General features: G+C 34.8%; 1 protein-coding gene across 3 annotated transcripts in view; it reads right to left on the reverse strand.

The window, feature by feature from the left end:
• Positions 1 to 23316, reverse strand: part of LOC136033649 (uncharacterized) — a 77402-nt gene extending 54086 nt beyond the window's left edge. The window contains exons 1-4 of one of the 3 annotated variants that reach the window (XR_010618986.1): positions 23071 to 23316; positions 11963 to 12112; positions 9897 to 10126; positions 2430 to 2554 (exon numbers count right to left, since the gene is read on the reverse strand). Coding sequence is in view for 2 of the 3 variants with exons in the window: in XM_065714469.1 (XP_065570541.1) it covers positions 9897 to 9992 (96 nt within the window). In the remaining variant the exon portion in view is untranslated. Of the gene's footprint in view, positions 1 to 2429; positions 2555 to 9896; positions 10127 to 11962; positions 12113 to 23070 lie in introns of those variants that run through there. The other 2 variants (XM_065714469.1, XM_065714470.1) reach the window with 2 other exon arrangements.
• Between the last annotated feature and the right edge of the window lie 1454 nt (positions 23317 to 24770).

A 24770-nucleotide genomic window follows, 5' to 3' on the forward strand; every position in this document is an offset into this window, starting at 1 on the left:
CTCAGTTTAATTTTAAATTTGATTAATCAAACTTATCAATCCTTCACCGAATCTGTATTATTTTGGGGGGAGGGGCTATTTGGTGGCAATTGGTCATTAGGCCTAGGCATTCCATTGAGCTTTTCCTAAGTGTACAAGAATTATAGTCCATCCTCTAATTTTTGTTTAATTCTAAATTAAATAATCAAATTTATCATGGCTTCGCATAAAAACAGTCAGAGCGGCTGTTGACAAATTCAAATAATAAGAAAGCAAAAAATTTGATCTATTTAGGATGTTCATTGATCAATTTCTAGTATTTCATATTGAGGACTTTACCAGTGTGAAGAATAGGTCTTATATCAATGACGGTTACAAAATCAATAGAAAAAAGCAAATGAAAATTGCACAAATATTGATCAATTATTATTTTCTTCTTTTGTCCTGAAAAAAAAGTGTGGGCGCTGAGCTTAAAAAGGGTGGGTAAGTTTCTACTTAACCAAATTATAGAACGTGAATAAATTTTACTGTTCTTTTAACTTTAAAATTGATTTCTTTATTTCATCCTAATCGACTTAAAAATCTTTTCTATAATAATAGCAGGTAAACACATTTGAAAAATAGAAACAAAGTTTCAGTTACTCCCAATTTTCAAATTGGAGTACTACCACCTTTGAGTATCGGATTTTGCGTAAAATAATTAAATCTTATTTATCTGCTTTATAAGCCCAGACGTACAGACAAGGGAGGTTCATGACTAAAGACTTTGAACTTCCACGTCCGATAGTGCGAATTTGCAATTCTCACAATTCTTGTGATTGATTCTAAGAGCCCTATGTTTATACAAACATCACTCAAAACTCATTGCCCCTGGCTCACCTGGTCCAAACCCAAGAAGAAAATCAAGATTAAACATTGCTACATCAAATAAAAACAAATACTGAACAAAACCCTAGATTAAAGCGACTTTACGGTAAATCCTTATAGTCCAAATATCACGTAATAATATATACGTTAAATCTCTTCTTATGCTTCTACACAGTTAACCAGCCAAGTGCTCATTTCTTGCACTTCTTTGACATATTTCTCCAGGATTATAATACCCAGATTTCTATATATTGAAGGTCAATATTCAGTCATTCACAAAAATGCAATATAACTGATGGTAATAACCAAAGCATAAAAAATACATTAAAGTCTCTCCATATAGTCTTTTTTGGAGTTAATTAGATAAAAAAAAAACTAAGAACCCATAGAAAAGTAAAGATCTATATTAAATACAAAGTATAGAAAAAGTTGAGGAGCCATATTAAAGCAATGTATATTTTTAACAGTGAACTTGAATTTTTTTTTTTTAACTTGAAGAAAAATATAGAAAAATCACATTAATAATATAGAAAACCAATGATAACTTCCAATCATAACTGGAAAGAACTATTGAAATTAAACTGAATATTTAATATATAAACATTAGTCATTTAAAAAGCCTTTGGCTGAATTTAATCCAGTTTTTAAATAATGCTACTACTACTACTAACAACACACCCCAGCACCAAACCACCTTAGGTCAACCCAGCTACCCACGCTCCTGCTCCATCAAAACCCATTCAAAAACTCCTTCTTTACGCCCTCCCAGGAAGTTCCCTTAAATATTCCATATGACATCCTCCCTCCAAAAATGAAGAATACCTACTTTCCGTTAACCATAGACATTGGCAGAAAAGGGCAATCTTTGGTAATCTTGTCGTCTTTCATCCGCAGAACGTGTCTTAGTCTTCTCAACCTTTCTCTCATTAAGGCTTAAGAAAGCAGTATGGATCCATACTTTTCATAGAGCCTACTGTTTGAAAAACGGTCAGTCAGTCGGGTATCCAAGACAATCCGTAAGCAATTTAACGGGAAAACATCTAGGTAATCTTCCTCTGTTTTTCAGAGCACCCATGTTTCAGAACAACGTTTTACTACTGTTGCTTCCAAGTACTTAAAATTTTAATATTCTAATCTTAGCTTGCGGACTTCAATTTCTTTTCTTCCTAACATTTTTCAGCTATGGTCTTGGCTACTCTACTTTTAACATCAAGGTAAATTAAGCTCTCCACTTGATCAATCTTTCAATTACCTAATGTCACCTTTTATCTTCACCAATCCCTAGTATTATTGACTTATTCTTCTTAAATTAATTTTCAAATCTATTCTATTACCCTTGACTACTAAACCTGGCCAAGGTTCATTTTCGTTCAAACTTGCATCTAGAACAATGCAATTCAATGAGATATTTACTTCTCTATTTGAATCCATGTTCTTTGATTGCCTTAACTGTGTTCCTTAAAACCAAGTCCATCCAAATTCTCCACATAAATGGGATAAAATACAACCCAGGTAAACTCCTGATTTAATACGAAACCGACCAATAACCTCATATCCTACCTTACATGCACTCATGTTATTCTTGATAATTAAATCATCAGCATAATGTAATTCAAGGAGAAATTTACTTCTCTATTTGAGTCCATGTTCTTTGATTGCCTGCAGCCATGCACCCATGTTATTCTTGTGCATTACACCTGCTTATAATCTATAAAAGTAAAAACTAAAGGTGTTTTATAACTCAGATAATTCTTAATTATTACTCTAAGAGGGCAAATTTGGTCAACGTACACTGAGGCCTTTCTGAAACCAAACTATTCTACTCTTAAAACTTTGTCTACTGCGATTCTAAGTCTAAAAATAAACCATACTAAGCAGCTCCCGCAATCACTCTTGTCACCTTTCTTATACAGGAGTTTAATCGGGGTCTCCCTAGAAACACTACGTACATCCCCAACCAAAAATAACATTCACAATCTTCAGTAACTTAATGTTACTAATTCTTCCTCTAAAAATCTATCTTCCTTCACGTCCAAGGCTGCCTAAACTTTTTCACTTTCCTCTATAGCTTATTTATGTTCTATACCCATTTAGCACATTCTCAAAATATTATGCCCGTCTCCTTTGTGCCTTTTATTATTACTAATTGCGGTCCCTTTCCTATCTTTAACAGGGGCATTTATATATTGACTACTCTCTCTCAATTTATTAACATGCCAGTACAGTATTTTACTATTATGCCATCTAGCACCATATTCGAAGTCCCAGGTAATTTTAACTATGATTTCCACTTCCTAACTCTTTAGTTCATATTTTAATGATTTCTTCACTTCCTTTACATTCCTCTTATGGACACATTATCTGTCACTCAGATAACTCTTGTACAAGCCCCTTCTCCTCTCTATTCCATAAAACATTTTCGCAAATGTTCCCAGGCTGTGTTCCTAACTTTCTTCTCTCTTACACCATCAGCGGCATCACAAATTATTTTGCTAAAATGGTTCTTTCCATCTTCTAAAATATTATGATTAGCAGACATATCTTCTGGTCTTAGTTTGTTTTATTGGGTGCTTTTGGGCTGAAAAACCTTTTTCTAGTTGAGATCTACCATGGCGTGCCTTCCTATTGCAGAATAAAATTTGTAGGCATGAAAATACAATTAGCTGAAGGTAATGAGTTGTGATGGTCTGTGCAGGATTTCGACTTTTTTTTATGGGAAAGCAGCGCCAAGTGCTGAAAACCATGTTGTAACAAATATCGTCCCAGGATTTCACAAAGATTCCATTCAACTAAAGTCCCAGGGACTTCTCGAATGGATAATCAAAGGAATTTCATGACTCATAACTTTAATTTTGATTTCCAAGTAGAATTATGGTATAATATCTAAATAAGATTAAGGTCAGTTTTTTTTCCAAAAATTTATTAATACAAACAATTAAGTTTGCCTATGAATCCAGAAAAATTAGCTGGAGACGCATTTGTCTCTAATCATCACAGCAGACTTCAAGACATTAAACTTAAGAACTACCCTTTCATATGAGAAACATATGAGAACTACTCAAATGGTATGAGCTCTAGCAAAATTCCAAAAATTAATAGATTGATTTAAAAGGAAAATCAGAGGCTTAATGCCGGTCGGGATTTAAAATAAGAGCTCTGAGCCACGATGTCCTTCTAAATATCAAAATTCATTGTGATCCGATCACCCACTCGTAAGTTACAAATACCTCATTTTTTCTATTTTTTCCTCTCCCTTCAGCCCCCCAGATGGTCAAATCGGAGAAAAAAGCTTTATCAAGTCAATTTGTGCAGCTCCCTGACATTTTTTTACTCTACCAACCAAGTTTCATCCCGATTCGTCCACTCTAAGCTTTGCCCAAAATTTCCTATTTCCCCCTCCAACACCCCCCAATGTCAACAGATCTGGTCGAAATTTGAATTAAGAGCTCTGAGACATGAGTTGCTTCTAAATATCAAATTTCATTAATATATGGTAACCCGTTCTTAAGTTAAAAATACCTCAATGTTTCTAATTTTTCTATTTTTTTCCAAATTAACCCCCCTAGCTCCTCCAAAGAGAACAAATCCGTTCCAATTATGTCAATCACGTATCTAAAACTTGTGCTTATTCTTCTCATAAAGGTTCATCCCCATCTCTCCACTCTAAGCTTTTCCCAAGATTATGAAAATCTGATCCGGTGTCCCCGGATCAGATTCGAGTCAAAAATGGAGCATCTGAGACGTAAGATCCTTCTATATATCAAGCTTCATTAAGATCCGATCACCTATTCATAAGATAAAGATTTCACGTTTTCGAAGCATTCCGGTTTCACCCTCCAACTCCCCCAAATGTTATTGACCATCTGGTCGGTATTTAAAATTAGAGCTCTAAAGCACAAAATCCTTCTAAATATCAAATTTCATTAAGATATGATCAACTGTTCGTAAGTTACAAATACCTCATTTTTTCGAATTTTTCCGCATTATTCCCCCCCCCCCCGACTCCACCAAAGAGAGCGGATCCGGTCCGATTATGTCAGTCAAGTAGTTTTAATTATTCATCTGCGGAGAGCCAAAATCAAAACATGCATTGATTCAAAAACTTTCAGAAATTAAATATATAAAAAAAACAAGTCTTCTAACGGAAAGTAAGGAGCGGCATTAGAACATAGAACGAACAGAAATTACTTCATATATGAAAGGGGCTGCTTCCTCATCAACGCCCCACTCTTTACGCTAAAGTTTTTCACTGTTTTAAAAAGTAGAGTTAAGAAAAAGAGTCAAACTTTAGCGTAAAGAGCGAGGCGTTGATGAGGATGCAGCCCCTTTCATATACGACGTAATTTCTGTTCGTTTTAAGTTTTAATGTCGCTCGACAGAGGGCAAACTCGAATGTTAAGAAAGAGAAACTATTTTTCTAAAGAAGATTTTTAAGGTTTTAAAGACCTTAGCAAAATGTTGGTATGTTTAGCTAATTTCACTAAACATCCCCCCCCCCAGATAAAAACACACCCAAAATCTAGACATGCAGGTGTGGAATAGCATTAATCAAGAAAAGGTTGGAAAGTAACCTGACAACCAGAAAAATATCAGATATAATGAGAAGAGCTAACAGCTCATATGGCACTTGTGACGAGGTTGGAAGAGCCAAGACCCACGAACTTATATGGTATGAGCTCTAGCAAAATTCTAAGAATCAATAGATTGCTTTAAAAGGAAAATCAGAAGCTTAATACCGGTCGGGATTTAAAATAAGAGGTCCTTCTAAATATCAAAATTCATTAAGATCCGATCACCCACTCGCAAGTTAAAAATACCTCAATTTTTCTAATTTTTCCTCTCCCTTCAGCCCCCCAGATGTTCGAATCGGGGAAAACGACTTCATCAAGTCAATTTGTAAAGCTCCCTGACACACCTACCAATTTTCATCGCTATAGCACGTCCAGAAGCACCAAACTCGCCAAAGCACTGAACCCCGCCATCTAAATCCCCCAAAGAGAGCACATCCAGTCCGGTTACGTCAGTCACATATCTACGACATTTATAAGCATTTTCCAACATTTCTGGTCCCCCCCCAGCTCCCCCCAATGTCAACAGATCTGGTCGGGATTTGAAATAAGAGCTCTGAGACATGAGTTCCTTCTAAACATCAAATTCCATTAAGAACCGGTCACCCGTTCTTAAGTTAAAAATACCTCAATTTTTCTAACTTTTCCAAATTAACAACCCCCAGCTCCCCCTAAGAGAACGGATCTGTACCAATTATGTCAATCTCGTATCTATAACTTGTGCTTATTCTTCCCATCAAGTTTTATCCTGATATCTTCACTCTAAGCGTTTACCAAGATTTCTGTTTTCCTCCTCCAACCTTCTATGTCCCCGGATCCGATTCCAACTGAAAAAGGAGCATCTGAGACATAAGATTCTTCTATATATCAAGTTTCTTTGAGATCCGATTACCCATTCGTAAGATACCTCGATTTCACGTTTTCCGAGAATTCCGGCTTCCCCCTCCAACTCCCTTCAATGTCACCGAATCTGGTCGGGATTTGAAATGAGTGTTGTAAAGCACAAGATCCTTCTAGATATAAAATTTCATTAATATCTGATCACCCATTCGTAAGTTACAAATACCTCATTTTTACTAATTTTTTCGAATTACTCCCCCCCCCCCCCCACAACTCCACCAGAGAGAGCGGATCCGGTCTGGTTATGTCAGTAACCTATCTTGGACTTGTGCTTATTCTTTCCACCAAGTTTCATCCTGATCTCTCCGCTTTAAGCGTTTTCCAGGATTTTCGCCCCCCCCCCCCCATGACACTGGACCCGGTCGGGATGAAAAATAAGAGATCTGAGTTTCGAGGTCCTTCTAAATATGAAATTTTATTAAGATACGATCACTGTTTCGCAAGTTAAAAATACCTCAATTTTCTAATTTTTTTGAATTAAAACTCCTCCAAAGAGAGCAGATTCGTTCCAGTTATGTCAATACCGTATCTAGGACTTGTGCTTATTTTTCCCATCAAGTTTCATCCCGATCCCTCCACTCTAAGCATTTTCCAAGAGTTTATCATCCGCCCCCCCCCCTTCCCCCCCCCCCATCATCCCCTTTACCCGATAAGGTTGAAATTTAATATTAGAGCTCTGAGACATTATATCCTTCCAAACATCAAATTTCATTAAGATCATATCATTCCTTCGTAAGTTAAAAATACCTCATTTTTCTAATTTTTCAGAATTAACCCTCCCCCCCCACTCCCCCAAAGACAGCGGATCCCTCCCGGTTATGTCAATCACGTATCTAGGACTTGTACCTATTTTTCCCACCAAGTTTCATCCCGATCCCTCCACTCGAAGCGTTTTCCAAGATTTTAGGTTGCCCTCCCCTTCAATTCCGCCCGATGTCACCGGATCCACTCAGGATTTAAAATAAGAGCTCTGAGACACGATATCCTTCCAAAATTCAAATTTCATTAAGATCCGATCACTCCTTCGTAAGTTAAAAATACTTCATTTTTCTATTTTTCCGAATTAACCGGGCCCCCACTCCGCCCTCTCCGGATGGTCAAATCGGGAAAATGACTTTCAAATTTAATCTGGTCCGGTCCCTGATACACAGGCCAAGTTTCATCGTCCTAGCTTGCCTGGAAGTGCCTGAAGTAGCAAAACCGGGACAGACAGACAGACCGACAGAATTTGCGATCGCTATATGTCACTTGGTCAATACCAAGTGCCATAAAACTGGTAATAGACTCTTAGTGCTAAGTTTTCTCTATATAAATTACAAATGGTTGATTCTGTCTATTAATTAGTAAAAAAAAGGAAAAAATATGAATAAATGAATATAACAATAATTAATCCTCCTTTGAGGATACAACTTTGAGGGGTTTCATAACCATATGCCTACACTTCTCCAACCCCTAATAGCAAGAGGTTGGGGTCCGGGGCGTAATGTATTCCAAAAATAGTGTATTAAACATTTCACAGTTCACAAAAAAATAACAAAAATAGGGAATTAGCTGAAAAATAATCATATATAAGGAAGAAAACCATGATTGAAATAAAAATGTCTGATTAAGGAAATGAACCCTTGCCATTCTGATTAAGTCTAACCCACTAGTAACTGAAAGGCGGCCGATGATCAAATTCAATCTTTTTATTCTTGTAGGACCAAGTTGTGTAACTTACAGCCCTTTTCCCAAAGACTATGGACAGATATGTCATCACCAAAAGCATAGTTATTGGACCTTATTCAGCAAATATATTTGTAATCAGCTATTATAAAACATCGAGTTAATAAATGCTTCTATTATGAAGAGTGAGAGCATTAAACTATATTTGGCGAAGCGTTACTTTTGCGAACAGGAGAAGGGGAGGGGGTACGTCTAGGAATAGTCATTTGTAATTTTGAGATTCAATTATTTGTTCCACTATGAATTTCTTCTTGTTAAGAGCATTCGATATTTTAAAAATTATCTTGCGGGCCGTACTTATGTAGCAGCTTGTGCAGCAAATTTATCAGCATTTTTTAGCTATTTGCTATGATTTTTCACAATTGAAGTATGACTGACGAAAAACTACTGATTAAATCTTAATGAGATTAGCTTATCAATAAGATTACAATGAGCTACTTTTTTGTTACATTGGAAAAGAAAAAATTCTTTAGCTATGTCCTTTGTCAGATCCATGTCAGATGGGTACGTCAAGTTGCTTCAAAGGAAATGGGTTGCTTTTAAGATTAAAAATTGACGTCAGTGTAAAAGAAAAAAAAAGAACACGCCAAGAGCAGCATTTATTTTTATTTTTTTAAGTTGCAATAACAAAATTAATGAATTAGCAAGTTCCACACCTCAGTTTGCATAAGAAAGAACAATACAAAAGTATGAAAAAGATGTCAAGAAACAACAAATATTAGATGGTGTTGGTGATTTTTTCTGATGCTGGCCCCAGTTTACTTGTACTCTTTAGCATAAGTTACATGAAAACTTCGCAAAATGAAAAAAATAGATACGGCTGGCAAATTTCTATAATAATTATAATTACGTCTTTTTCAATTCGCTTAGATGATCGCAAGGTGTAACAAATTTGGTGTTACCGGCTTTCCTAGGAACATCTTAAACAATATTCAGTCAATTTTACCAAAACAAAATGAAAAATTTCATAATTTTCATCGAAATCAGGAAAGAACTTGAAATGGACAAGGTTGCATAGGTATATTTTGGCTACTTTGGAAGAGGCAGTGGAGAGTAGGAGAGAATAAAACGTCTTATAGGGGGGGGGGATTTATTTTTTATTTATAGCTCAACCAAGGAAAGCAGTAAATACAACCAAGGAAAGAAGTAAATACAACGACGGAAACACAAAACCAAGGAAAACAGAAAAGCATGTCTAAGAGTGAGCTTCATAAGAAATTTACCCCAACAGCCCCAAACGGCAAATTTCATTATCTCCTAGACTTCAATTATTCGTCTAGCCTTGCACGAAAGCTCTTATCGTTCCTTACTTGACTATTACAGTTTGAACAGAAAACGGTTCAAGCTCCACGTAACCGAAATGGGTACATGTCAGACCTACTCAAAATCCGATATACAATTTACTTTCCTCTGTTTGTCATATTTAGACCCCAGCTTATCTTCCCTGCCAATGGGCTTTAAAATATCATTTCTATTAGATAAAAAATTAATTTTAAAGAATTTATTCTAAATAATCTATTTTATACTATTATTGTATTTCATAAAAGCATTTAAATCCAATATAAATATATTCAATCCGATAAAACATTTTACTTAAAATCCATTAATTAAATTAAACTACTGAAACCGCTAGTGTGATTCAGATAAACAAATTGTAAAAACAATACGCAGATTCTTTTTCACACTACAGTGACTTGAAATCTACATACAAAACGAAAAAGTCTTAATTTTTTATGAATTGTAAACTGAATTCACTTAAATTGAATCGAGAAGTCAGCTAGTTTCAAGCCTTAATGTTAAAATTGTGCGCTACCTGAAGACCTGAAGCGTTACGAGAACACAAACAAGCTTTCAAACCTTTTTTGAGGGATAAGTCGATTGAAGTTTCCTACATCTTTCATAAGACCCAAATTGGCACGCATTTAATTGGTTAATCCTGTTAGGAAGCTTCATTCTGGAATAAGTCTTACAAGATTTCGCTGCCCACGACGGATATCCTTTTTCTTTGGGTTTGACACTAAAAGTGGTTGGTTCATGACCCCAATAGTTATCTGATAAGTATGTTTAAAATATTCAGCAAATGTTACCTGAAAAAAAGATCCTGCTTTAATAAAGATACATTATAAACAAACTTCTAAAAATAAGGAACGGTTTTTTTTTTAGATCCGAGGGATCAATGGCTTAATTAGCAATTTGATATAGTCACTGTTTAATTTGGTGATTCAAATAAACAACTTTAAAAAATCATTAATATCAACAATAATAATAGCACTAATAATGTACATAACAACAATATAATGCAATAATAAAAAACTTCGTAATAATTCAAAATCTTTTTCCGATTATTCCATTTGGATATTTGAATGGTAATTTGAAAACTTTTTTCCTCAAAGGAAAGACCTAAGATTACACTTCTCATGTAGCGCTAATTTTTTAAGGCTCGTTTAACTACCTCTCTTCCCCTTTATTGCCTTAAGACAAATATGAGTCTTAAGGCAAAACCCAGGAAAGCAAAAAAAACACGTCTATGATTGCTTTTCGATAGAACTGTATCTCAAGAGCCCTCAACTACAAATTTCTTGCTCCCCTGAACTTGGCTGCTAGATTTTCCGTCCATATGTAATTAATAATGTACCATAAATTTACTATTTCAGCAAAACACATATATACTATAGAACATATGAATACATAACCTAAATATATGTACATACAAATATATATATATATACATATATTCATGCATAAATCCAAATATATAAGTCACATATAAACAAATAGCTATAGAACAAACATTTAATGAGTAAAATTAGGAAAAGCACAAACAACAACTATGTTTAGCCATTTTGGGTCGCAGACCATTAAATAGAGCTCATAGGACACACCCAGCTCCAAATAACTACCTTTATACTTGCGATTCCTACTAAAAATTAATGTTTATTAATCATTTGCGAAAGAATCCTCTATGTTCTTAAATAAAATATACTTTATATTTTGAAGTTTACATCTTTATTGTAGCTGTATTGTACAGCTTATAATTATGATATACCTTATATTCTAAATATAAACAAAAAAAATGCCCCTTTTTATTCTACGAAGTTACAGGACCTTTTAGAAAGATCTTAGATTTCGCTTCCCAAACGTGTACAGGGGTTCAATTTCGAGAACTAATCTACTAATAGTTTATCAATCAATACTTTAAATGAAAAACCGATTATTTTTTATTAACAAGTATTAACCATGACCTCATACTAAATACTATGTTTTCTGTGGAAAAGTTTTTGGAAAAGAAAATTACGATATTAAGAAGTTGAGCAGTCTTGACCTCTTCTTGGTTGCAGAAACCATGGTTGCGATCCACTTAAGAGGAAACCATTGCTAAATAAATTACCTAAGGAACTCCTTTTTATTTTTTTTTTCAATGGGTGACCGCATTGAACAAGTCATTATTGAATACTAGAGGAAGACATTTCAATTCGTATTGAAAAAAAAAGCCTAGATATATCTTTAGATAACAATATAGGTCACGCCAGAGGAAAGTGCTCTTTTGTCCTGTAATCGTCACTTTCGGCTCAAAGAGACAATAATAATAATAATAAAACAAAAATGGATACAACAAGACAAGCCATCGAATTATCATTATCAAAAAGCCTCAGTTGGTGGTTTACAGGTCTCCATCTTCAAAACCCACGAAAAGAAAAGAAAAAAAGCTCTATAAAACTTTATCCTAATTAACGGATATTCCGGGAAAATCTACTCCCCAAGACTGATAGTCCGAGTAAGAGGCAAAGCTGGCAAAAGCCTTTTTCTTTTAAAGCATCAGGGCAAGAATTTTGTCAATTTGGGCAAGAAAATTGAAGCAAGATCAAAAACTGTCTCTCAATGAGACTGAGCACATAATATAAGCTGAAATTAAAAAAAAGTACCTTTATCAGCAACTTTACATATGACTTTCCAAAAATTATTCCATCCATCTTCTACACTGTCAAGTTTCAAACTATCAAGTTTGGTATTCAACTGTTCTTGGAAATTTTCTCTTGAATTATCATCATGAAGTTTACTGAAAGCATACCTTCCTGAAATGTAGTTATTTTTTTTTAATTTCAGCAGTGAATTAGCCATAAACCCTACTAGACAGTGATCTTAACTTTTAACATCAATAACAGTACTCCTATATGCCCTTGTATCTTGTATTGATCCTAACAGTCTTTGGTTTACAACAACAAAATCTATTGGATTTGCTGCTTTACCGTAATATGAACACTATGCAAAGGTATGAGCCATGTACAACTAAATACTGTATTGGTTATAACTATAGTTGTAATACCTATAAAATTGCAGTAGTCTGTAGCCATTACTGTTTCTTTTTCTTTATCTAATTTACCTAGTCTAGGATACCATCTATCCTTATTTCTACCAATCTGAGTGTAAAATTTCTTATAACACCAAGAACTAGATAGTTAACTTCAAAGACCACACTGCCTTTCCATGACAAAAGTATAACAGTAATCATCCCTATTTTGAACTGTTGTACTAGATAGTTTAATAATTTTTCTGAATTTTGTTCATGAGAATGTGATTAACTAGAATATAATAGCCCCTAAAAAATTCTTATTCTAAGATGTACATTTAAAGCTTTAGTCTAATCTTGGAAAATACTGTTCAATCCTAAACAAAAGATTAGTTGGATAGTTCAACGGTTAAATTCTTGTAAACTTTCTAACATACAATCTAAGAAGTAGACTGCTTCATCATTGAATTTGTTAAAATCTGTGCAGTATGTATATGATTTTAGTTTTCAAGATTGTAGTTGGTTATTCCCAACTTGTCTAGTCTTACATATCAACCAGTCTCAACTATTTATGTTTGAGATTAGAAGCCTGTTGTCAATACATTGAAAAATATTTTTAAAATCAAGATATCTATCTGAGATTAGACCTGGCCAAGCAAAAATAGAGTTAAATATACAAAAATAAAGGCTCTAATTTGCTGCTACTTTTGTTAGTATAATTACCAAAATGCAGAAAGTTATCCAAGCCAATACCCAAGATAGAACGTTACAAATGACTTTTCTCAAGCTTATATCTTTCTTCTTATTAAATTAACAGTAACCAAGCAGCAGAAAGAAAAGTTTTATGATAAAAATTCAATGAGAATATATATTTGGGGTATATATCTGAACATCAAAGGGAAAAGTGGTATTAAAAAAAAGGTAGTACACTTTTATGAATGATAGTATTTTAAAATAGTTTCCTTACTTTTAAAGGGCATTAGCGTATAATTAGGCCTGTTCAAAGGAAAAACTATAAAATTCTGAAAACAGCTTTTTTCAAAACTGACATACTTAAACCATTCCCAAAATGGCTTCAATTTACCCTCTACCCCTCCCTTAGATAGACAAATTCATTCCCAAGTTTATATTGCCTATGTATTTTTCTTTTTCTGTCACTCTTTCCTAAAAATAGATTTATCAGCAAAGAAGCATTGATAAAATATAAAAAAAGAAAATGACCTAAAAATGCTTAATGTGGGCCATATATTTACAAATTAGGCAGGGGTGGAATAAAGTAGTGATACAATGGAAAATATAGTAAAGAAGTGAGAAACAACAATAATACAAGCCAGTGAAAAATATAGATAACAATGTAAATATTTCAGTCAAAACCTCCACTTGACCACCCTCAGTGCCCAATATTAAAATAAAACTACTGACAAAACCAAAGATAATATTAAAAAAAAAAACTTCGAAACAAACACAAAAAACTAAAATATGAAGACCTACTCAAAGTAATGGTGAAAGAATTGCCCTTTCACCATTCCCATAAAATGGGGTCACTTTGCCCACGTGTGTGACTTTGGCCCAAGCCTGGATTAAGAGTTTTAATAAGGATTGCCGTTTATCACAGGTAATAGATTATGCCTTCCTTTTTTCACAGATTGAACAAATACTATCATGGAAAAGAATGGGTTTAAGCACTGAGTAGCAGATCATGAAGTACACCTCTGAAAAATAAATATATGCACAGAGGACATTCCTGTAGATTTTAAACTTTCTAAAAATTTGGCTGGTGACAAGCACTGGATAAAAGCTTTAAATTTGCTTTTTTTACAGGTACACAGAGAAATCAACAGTGACTACAATGCCATGCCACATTCTCTCCAATGTCACCAAGGAGCAGTTCCACATCAAATTTCCCAGAAACCGGACCAAAAAAAAATATGGGGTGAAATTGACCCACACATTTTAGTAAAGAAGAAGGCAATTCAACTACTGTTGTTCATGATCAGTCGACACTAACTTTATTTATTTTTTTTTTCAGATTCAAACAAATGTCAAGATGCCAAGATCATATGTAAGAGAACCTGGGGCCCAAACATACAGGGACTACAGTGACCAAAAATTGCAAGATGCTCTATCAGGTATTAGAAGTGGTTGAATGACACAAAGAGAGGCAGAGGAGACATTCCAAATACCCACAAGCACTTTGAAAAACAAACTCACCAATTCTCACCCTCTTAGCCCTGGGGGTATCACAGTGCTGAGTGAGGAGGAAGAGGTGTTGATAGCACATGCTGCAATTAAACTCTCCAAGTTTGGTTTCCCATTGGACAGATTTAAAATGAAGAAGTTGGTAGAGTCTTGATTCAGAGTTCGTGGTGTGAGGACCTTTTTTGGATATAACTTATTCCAAAAGGATTATAGTCTCTACCTAACCTACAGCTAATATTTTGATAAATTAATTCAGTGACCAAAGGATTATAATTTGATTAAGCGGATTATTTTGCTACTGAGTGAAAATTCCCTTGGGAGCTGTGGATTTTCTTATAGATATTTTCATGATCAGTGACCTATATAATATAGGTCGGAATAAAGCAGTGCGAATTTAATTAAGACTATCCGATATTTATCGACAATTTAGTGAAATTGCTTTAGTGAAATTCAAAATTAAGCATTGATTTTAGCACTGAATTTAGTGGCTGAACAGGAAAACAAAATAAATTGTGCTTAATCAAGTGGAAATTTACGGACTCTTATTCTTTACAAGTAATTTGAAATTATTTTTTCCTTAACAAATATCTGTTAATTAAAAGTTTGGACATTTAGAATTTATCAAAATCAGGCAACGCAATCTAATCAGCCAGCAGTGTTGCCACATCAACCTATTTTGGCAAAAAAAATTAATTTGTCGAGCTCTCCAACTGCAGAAGAGAGCGGGAGCGGTACAGAAGAGCCGTAGTTGTACCGGCCGTACTTTTGTACTTAAACTGCTGGGGACAGGTGTACCGGATCCCGCACTTACCATTTTGTTGGAAGCTCAGGAAATTAGACATTATCAAGTTTGCGATGTCTTACAGTGTTAATGACGTTGCGTTTGGCAAATTCTACGGCTACCCTTTGTGGCCTGTTCGAATAGTTGGTATAACTGCATCGAAGAAGGGAAAATCTTATCAAGTATTTTGCTACAGATCACACGAAAAAGCATCACTGAGTGAGGGATTCATTTTGCCGTTCGAAGAAAATTTCCCCGAAGCTTCAAAGAAAAAGTCAAAAGGAGTTCAAGGTGCTTTTACTGAACTAGCCACATTTCCGGATGTGTATCAAGAAATAATGGGAATTGCTGGAGCTACTTCGACAAGCAGTGTATCTTAACTCTCGTCTACCCTAGTAAACGCGAAGAGTGAAATTGCCAAATTGAAAGAAAATCTTCGTCAGGATATTCACAAACAGGTGATTGAGAAATGTTCAGGCGACAAAGGCGTGATCAGTGAACAAGCAATTAACACTATTTTTACCGAGAGCTATGGTGCAATAAGTCTCGATTACAGTTCAAAACTTGAAAATATTGAAAAGATGCTCAAGGGGTTTCAAGCTCAAATAACGGCGCTAGAAAATCGCATCGAAATTCTAGAATACCGCAATGACGATTTGGAACAGGAAAGAAGATCGAACGTTCTTCTAATCCATGGAATGTCTCAGATGGGTGGACAAACGCTGCCCAATAGCATTCTAGAGCTATTCAATGCTAAGATGGAGATCCGTGTGCTTGCTAGTGACATCAAGTCAACTGAGCGCTTACGTACTCGAGTTAGATCAGCGGAAAATGTTATTCCACCCATTCTCGTCACTTTTCATTCATCTGAGTGTGCAAAGCGCGTGTTCATGAACAAAAAGAAGCTCGCCTGATCGAAAGTATTTATATCCGAGTATTTAACGCCAAAACGTAAGCAACTGCTGAATCTGGCACTTGACAAATGTGGAGCTCGGAATGTTTGGACTGATGGTGGCCGTGTGCTAGCCAAACCGGAAAACAGTTCAGCCATCTTGAAAATTAGGTCACTGAATGACCTGATCAGTGACCAGTACTGACATGTTGAATCCATCCTCAATTCTTTCGTTTATTTGGGGTTGGCTGCTTTGTTTCGCTAATCTTATGTCGAAAACTTTTTTGTTTGTTTCATCATTAAGATATCAAAGAGTTCGCACTATTGAGCATACTAGAGTATTATCATGAATAGTATGTCCGACAGGCTTTTAGACTTAGAAAGTAATCGGCTGTCTGTTGACCAATTATTATCCACCCCTATTGCAAATGATAGTTTAAGTGAAGGAAATAATACTCAAGCAATGAAAGCTAGTAATTTTTTGGATAGTCAGTCGCTGAAGAAATGGTCGGTCAAAGAAGATACTATTTTTGCATTTTGGATTTGCCAAGGCCTTAGGACTGCGTACCCTACACTGTGTAACATACTAAGTGATATGCAAGAAACACCGTTAGTAATAGGACTAAGTGAGACGTTTGTATCGAATAGGGATAATTTTTCAGTGTGGGATTTCCAGTTTCCAGGATATGTTAGTGAAAGAAAAGAACGACAGGTTATGGAGCGAGGCGATCTGGCTTTGTTGACAAAAGGAAGGAGTTTTGTATTGGGTAAGGGAGGATCTCTCACTTTTGGCTTGAAGGAAGACTTGAGACTCTTTTTATTGAAATAGAAGATAAATCTGATAAAAATGTAGTTGTTGGTTTAGTTTATAAGACACCGTCATTTAATGAGGAAGTTTTTATTGAGGAAATGGAGCATTTAATGGAGAAATTTAGTGATGATCATAAATATAAAGTAGTAATGGGGGATTTCAATATTGACCTCCTTAAAAGTACAAGCCGCCTAGATTTTCTTAACTCTATGATTTCATCATTCCAGTACCCCCTGGTAACTATTCCTACACGAGTAACTGATAAGTCTGCGACTCTTATCGATAATATATTTGTGGATGGAAAACTGCTTGAAAGTTCGTATGCCGATGTTCTACTCACGGATGGATCCGACCATCTTTTTCTTCTTAGTAAAATAAAAAATCTTACAGGATTATAAATAAGAGTGGTCAAATAAATAAAACATATTTTCGTGATTTAAGAAAAGATAATTTAAAAAAATTTGAGAGAGAAATGGATGATGCAGATTTTACTCCAGTTTTTGAAGAAGATAACCCATTGGTTGCGTACGATATTTTTGTTGCAATATTTACAAAGATATTGAATGATACATGTCCTCTAAGAAGACTTAAAAGAGGTAGTACGAAATTCCCAAAGAAACCATGGATTACACAGGGCATTCTAAATTCCAGTTGTATGTAATTTGATTAATAAGTCTATGGAAAAAGGAATTTTCCCAGAAGTTTTGAAGGTGGCTAAAATAACCCGTCGGTTGCGTACGATATTTTTGTTGCAATATTTACAAAGATATTGAATGATACATGTCCTCTAAGAAGACTTAAAAGAGGTAGTACGAAATTCCCAAAGAAACCATGGATTACACAGGGCATTCTAAATTCTATAAGTCGGAAAAATGAGTTATATAAAATATACCTAGGTGAACCATCTGTTATTAATTTTCAGCAGTTTAAAAATTACCGGAATACTTTAAACAGATTAAAACGGAAAGCTGAAAAAATGTATTTACAAAATGAATTTATGAAGCATAAATGTGATATGAAAAAAAACATGGAAAACAGTAAATTCACTCCTGGGTCAAAAGGGTAAAATAGAAGTTATTAATAAATTACAAACAGAGAGGGGGAATTTGACTACCCCAAATGATGTTGCGAATTATTTATGTGATTATTTTTCTAGTGAGGGAGCGAAACTTTGTGACGATGCTCGGAAAAGAACTAAGCGGCCTCCCAAAATAGTTCAGTCAGAAATTCCAGTAGAAAATCAGCTGGTTTTTAATGCTTGTAGCATAAGTGAAGTGAGTACAATTATCAGTAGAATCCAATCAAACTCAAGTGGCGTAGACGGGATTTCTCTTAAGATTGCTAAATCAGTTAAATCAGTTATAACACCAGTTGTATGTAATTTGATTAATAAGTCTATGGAAAAAGGAATTTTCCCGGAAGTTTTGAAGGTGGCTAAAATAACCCGTCGGTGGCGTACGATATTTTTGTTGCAATATTTATGCAATTTTTGTTGCAAACACAAGTGGCGTAGACGGGATTTCTCTTGAGATTGCTAAATCAGTTAAATCAATTATAACACCAGTTGTATGTAATCTGATTAATAAGTCTATGGAAAAAGGAATTTTCCCAGAAGTTTTGAAGGTGGCTAAAATAATACCATTGCACAAAGGAGGTAAGAGAGACGACCCTTCAAACAAAAGACCCATTTCTATCCTCCCTTTTTTTTCAAAAATATATGAAAAGGTTATAGGATCCAGGCTAACTGATTACATTGAATATAATACAATTCTTATAAATACTCAATTTGGTTTTAGAAAAAAAATGTCCACAGAAATGGCAACCATTAAACTTGTTGACTGGGTAAATACGTCGTTTGAAGCGGGTCTGATTCCAGCTGCTTTATTCCTGGATTTGAAAAAGGCTTTTGACACGATTGACCATAAACAGTTATTACTTGAACTGGAAAAAATCGGTGTTACTGGAAAGAGTTTGTCTTGGTTTGAATCTTATTTAAGTGACCGAAAGCAGGTTGTGGTGAATGGGTGTTTTACTTCTGAAGCTAGTATGACAACTTGCGGAGTACCCCAGGGCTCTATACTAGGTCCTCTTTTATTTTTAATATTTATAGATCGGATTAAGTATTATTTGTCAGAGGCTGGTATAATCCTATTTGCAGACGATACTCTTTTACTTGTAGCTGCTCCATCAGTTGATCTAATTTTTGATAAAATGATAAAGGCAATGACCAAGTTTATTGAGTGGGCAGATTTCAATCTTTTGACATTAAATTATAATAAAACAAACTACATTCTATTTTCTTGGAATCTAGTATTGAAACTAATTTAGAATTAATAATAAACGGAAATCAAATAAAAAGAGTAAAGGTAACAAAGTATTTAGGTTTTATGATTGATGAAAATCTATCATAGAAAACACATTCAAATATTATAGCTTCAAAGTTGTCCAGATCTCTGGGTGTGCTTCGCCAAGTTAAAAACCTAGTATCCTATAAAATTCTTCGGTTACTTTATTTTGCTATTTTTACCCATATATTTGCTATGGTTGCTCTTTATGGGCTAGTAATTTTGTATCATGTTATAAAAAAATCCAAAAAATCCAAAATAAAGCCATTAAACTTTTATCACCTAAAACTTTATTTACTCATAATATTAATGAACTTTATACTAAGAATCAACTTTTTGATATTTCAAAAACAAGAGACTACCAAGTTAGTATTTTCACATATAAATTTATTAATAATATACTTCCCTCTTCTTTCGAAAATTTTTTCTCCATTAATTGTGATCTTCATAGCCACAATACATGAGGGGCATCAAATCTGGTACACCCATTTAGAAATATGGCTAGAGCTTCTTTCGTGATTAGAAACTTTGCCCCCTCTGTATGGGATATTATTCCAATTGAAATAAGAAATTCAAGTCATTTGGCTTCCTTCAAGGCTATCATGGAAAACACATTCAAATATTATAGCTTCAAAGTTGTCCAGATCTCTGGGTGTGCTTCGCCAAGTGAAAAACGAAGTGGAAAGAATACACTTCGCCAAGTGGAAAAGAATAGTATGGTAATGATGCAAAAGTAAAGTAATAATGCATGAGAGTCATAAGTAGAATCTTTGTATGTAGTAATATGTAGAGTAGAGATGACTGCCACCTGCTGCCAACAAGCCCCTCGGGGCTTTCTTAGCAGGTGCAGCAAAATGTTTTGTATACATGTTTTTTGAAATAAATTAATCTAAAAAAAAAAAAAAAAAATCTAATCAGTCTTATCTCAACAGTCATGGGCAAACTGTTGTGAAATTCTCAAACAATCTTCCTGGGGATGACTGGTTCCAGCTGTTTCTTTCAAGGAACAACAAATACTTCAATCATTTGAAGCAGGAAGTTGGTGGAGTACCGCCTGAGAATGTGTAGAACTACAATGAAACTAACCTTACAGATGACCCAGGGAATAAAAAAGTAGTGACAAAATGTGGAAGTAAGTACCCTGAGAGAATATTGAACTCAAAAAAATCTATTTCTGTAATGTTTGCTGGTAACACAGCAGTGGAAGTGCTGCCTCCTTATGTGGTGTACAAAAGTGAGAAATTGTGGAATACTTGGGTCCAAGGAGGGCCTATAGGTTGTATATTCAACAAATCCAAGCCTGGCTGGTTTAAGGCTGTTTCCTTTCATGACTGGTTCACACTCAGTCATTTGCCCTCGTTGAAGAAGCTCCCTGGGAAAAAGGTGGTAATCAGCAACAATTTGTCCTTGCATTTTGATGTGGACATTATCAGACAGTGTGAACAAGAAAACATTAGCTTTGTAGCATTGATCCCAAACTCTACTCACCTTACTCAGCTGCTTGATGTGGCCTTCTTTTGGCTAATGAAAGTAAAGTGGAGGCAGATCCTGACAAGATCCAAGACACATAGTGAAGGTCAAAAAGAAGTTTTGTGGCCAAAAGAGCATTTTCCTAGGCTTTAAAAGGAGCTGACAGATTCACTGATGGATGCAAATGGAGCACAAGACCTGATCTCTGACTTTACGAAAAGTGGAATAATACCTATGGGCAGAACAAAGGTTCTCAGTTGTTTGCCTTTGGCATCATCAACAGAAGGTTCAGTAGATGTCCTCAATAAGACAGTTCTTGACATGTTCAGAACCAACAAACCCAAGAGGACAGCAAAAAAGAAATGCCTTGATGTTCCTACTGGAAAAAGTTACTATGCCACAGACTTCTGTCTTGAAGCTTCAGAAACAGAAAAAGCCAAGACAAGGATGCTTGAAGAAGGAATTCACCCTGATCAAGTCAGACTGAAAAGAGAGAAAGCTGTAGTCTAAAAAGGAAAGAAGATTGCTCACAAAAGAAACAGGGAACCAGAACCAGAAAGCTTGTCTGAAGATGAAGGAGAGCAAGAGACTGCCTGGAATTGAGATCTACAATCATCTAAAACTGGGTAATTTTGTTCAGTTTGAATATGAAGAAGAGAGGTTCCCAGGAGAAGTTCCTCAGGTTGATCCCAAGAAAAAAAGGCTAAAGATGAAAGCTATGGCTATGGCTGGAGTGAAGAAGTAGAAGTGGCCAGAGGAAGTGGATGAGATCTGGTACAGACACCTTGACCTTCTAAAGCCCCTAAATCCACCTGCAGTGTCTAACACTTGTTCATTATCTAGATCACTAGTGTTTGAATTCCCAGATTTCTGAGGGATTATCATGGTTGTTGAAGTTGAGTTCTTTTCATTCTTGAAGTTGATTTTGGAAGACTTTCCAATACTGTACCAGTACCATAGCTAGTGAGTTTCTTGAATATTTAACCAGACATTGTTATACACCCATGATCAGAGCTTTGATCTCTTGAAAGTGCCAAATCAGTAGCTTAGTCTTTTATATATTTGAAGAATAAAATGTCTAATGCAGTTTTTTAAAAAACTATTTTGTGGGCCAAAGCCACCCCTCAGGAATGCTGATATTACTCCTACAGTCAGAAAGCACCTTAAAATAGGGGTTAAAAAGGTTTGGGATAAAGAGACCCCCCCAGCCCTGGGGTGTCTTTGGCACCCCAGGGCCTTAAAAAGTTCCCTATCTATTTGTCTTACCTTTATTTTGCAAATGTTGCTTTTATGGTGTTAAATCAGTAAACAAAAAGGCAGTCTAATCAAAAAACAGAAAAAAAGAAGGGAACTGAAGAATTTGTAGGCTACTATATAATTAGGGGGTTGTAAAGTATTGTAAAGTACTTTTAGAAAAGATATAAGTAAGTATTTCAGGATTTCTTAAGTGGTTTTCATAACTGTAAATGGTTTCATTCTCAATAGCCTTGATTATGTACCCAATTAATTTGTTTCATTTTTAAACAGAGATGTGTCTAACACTATGCTGGTAGCCTGTCAGCCTACAACTGAGGCTATTGAAAAGGAAACATGTTTAAAAAATATTACTTTACATTAATGAAAAATTTTAGTTCATATAGCCTACTTTGAGGGTGCTACTACTATACTTTACTCTCCCTCTTCCCCCATTTAAAAATAAACAGTATAGATTACATATTTCCGGTACACTTTCCTGTTTCATAGTTTCATTATTGTTGTAACAATTTGTGGATGTTAAGTTGAAACAAGGGTCCATAACCATAAAACCCATATCCAAGGAAAATGCAAGGGAAATCTAATTTGGCCCATATATTTGCAAATAAGGGAATAAGTCATAGAGGAAACTACAATTTGCCTACATATTATGAAAAAAAATTTGATTTCTTTACTTAGCCTAGGCCTAACTGTTTGCTATGAATTTACCCAGAAACCCCTTCCTCCTTTGTGGAATATTTCTCTAGGCTAAGTTAAGTAGCCTTTCTGCTAAAAAATAATATTCCTCTCCTCTCAGTAAATTCTAATTGGAGTCAGTAAGCTACTTTTTTGTAAGTTTCCATTTCTCTTAAATATTTCATATAGCATTGATATTAAATTAACAACTATTTTACAATTTAACATTTCAATAATTGAGGAGATTAGGCCAGCTTGTTTTATAAATGATAAGAAAAACAATCAAAAATCGGCAAAGAATTTAAGGCCAGACTACCTGAACATAGGCTACAACATCTAACAATAGAGTCAATAGACCACACTGACTTCTTTATTATTTTATGTTCCTTTCTTTCTTAATAAGTAGTTGTTATTTTATTTAAGATTTAATACAGATCCTGAAACTTCATATGTAACCTAAGCCTAAGCTGGCAAAGGCTAGCCTATCTCAACAATCCTTGCAACAAAAATCATACTGGCTGATCTATCTTTAAGGGGATTAGGCCAGCTTGTTTTATAAATGATAGAAAAAAAATTCAAGAATAAGCAAAGAATTTAAGGCCAGACTACCTGAACAAGCCCTGTATTATACAACATCCGACAATAGACCACGCTGACTTCTTTATTATTTTATGTTCCTTTCTTTCTTAATAAGTAGTTGTTATTTTATTTAAGATTTAATAAAGATGGCACTTCAAATAAGGACAAATTCAAGGGAAACAAAAGGTCGTTTTAATTTTGCTTATGCAATGCATTGGCTTTTTCGATAAATTAGAATCTTGAATTTTCCAGCATCACTTACAGGAACTTTCTGCAAGTATTTCCTCAACTTGCAAGTTCTGTTTGCTTTGTTAGATTGCACAGAAAATGTGCGTCGCAGTAGCCAAAAAACTCACCTTTTTTCATCTATTAGAGCCTTACTACTTTTACTCGCATAACGTAGTATTTTTAGATAAAGATTGTCTTTTCAATAGAATATCTTCTACCTTAAGCTTTTGAAAGACCTATTGAAAAAATAACTGCTTTCATTTTATTTTGTTTTGTAGCAGCCCAATATTTGAAAAAGCCCATTTCTTTATATTTTATAGGGAAGTTTTTTTTAATATATATATTTTTTTTCCAGTGCTACTGAATATATATGTGCCAGAAGATATTTACCGAAAACAAAGAAGATAACTGGAAACAAATAGCTCAAATGCTCTTTTTAAGTATCAAAAATTGTAATTGAGTAACCGGCCCCCTGACACTTTCTTTTTCTTAAGGTGTTAAATCGAAGCTGTGAAAATGGCCATTTAGTTTAAAATCGTTCAGAAGTAAAACCAAAATTTCTACAGGATTAATATACTCCCCAGGACCAGGGATGCAAGTTACGCAAAGTGCTAATTACATGTAAGATTTAAAAAAAAAACTTGAAGACTTTGCATGGAGGACAATACTTAAAATAGCCCCCCCCCCCCATCCACTCACATACAGATTTAATCTAAACCCTTTTCCCACAAAATAACCTAAAGTCTTTTTAAATATTTTTCATTCAATTCGGGTTTGACCCGCCTTTCTTGAAGCATTCGTCTTTCTTAAAGGAGTTTGACACAAGTCAAACTTTAATGCATAGAGTGAGGAATGAGTAAGGGACAGCTAGCATCCCTCACACAGGGGAAATTTTTGTTCTTAAAGTTTTGCTTTAAAGTTGCTCTTAAATTTATGTTTAAAAAATTGATCTTTTTTCAAATTAAACTATGATCAGTTTTCAAAGCAAGATGGGGAATCTTCTCCTTCCATATAAAATTTCAACTGTCAAATTCTCTTGGAAACTTACCTTCTCCCAGGAAAATTTACCCTGTGGATTTTACCCCCATTTTTGAGAAAATACCGCCCTTTCCAACTTATAGTTTACCTTTGTATGTGTCTTACCATGGTTGAAGCATTAGCTAACACCTAGTAGAGAATGATCCACGGCGAGTAGCGAACAAAATGTTT

This window comes from Artemia franciscana, chromosome 12 (assembly GCF_032884065.1).
Source record: "Artemia franciscana chromosome 12, ASM3288406v1, whole genome shotgun sequence".
Lineage (NCBI taxonomy): Eukaryota > Metazoa > Arthropoda > Branchiopoda > Anostraca > Artemiidae > Artemia > Artemia franciscana.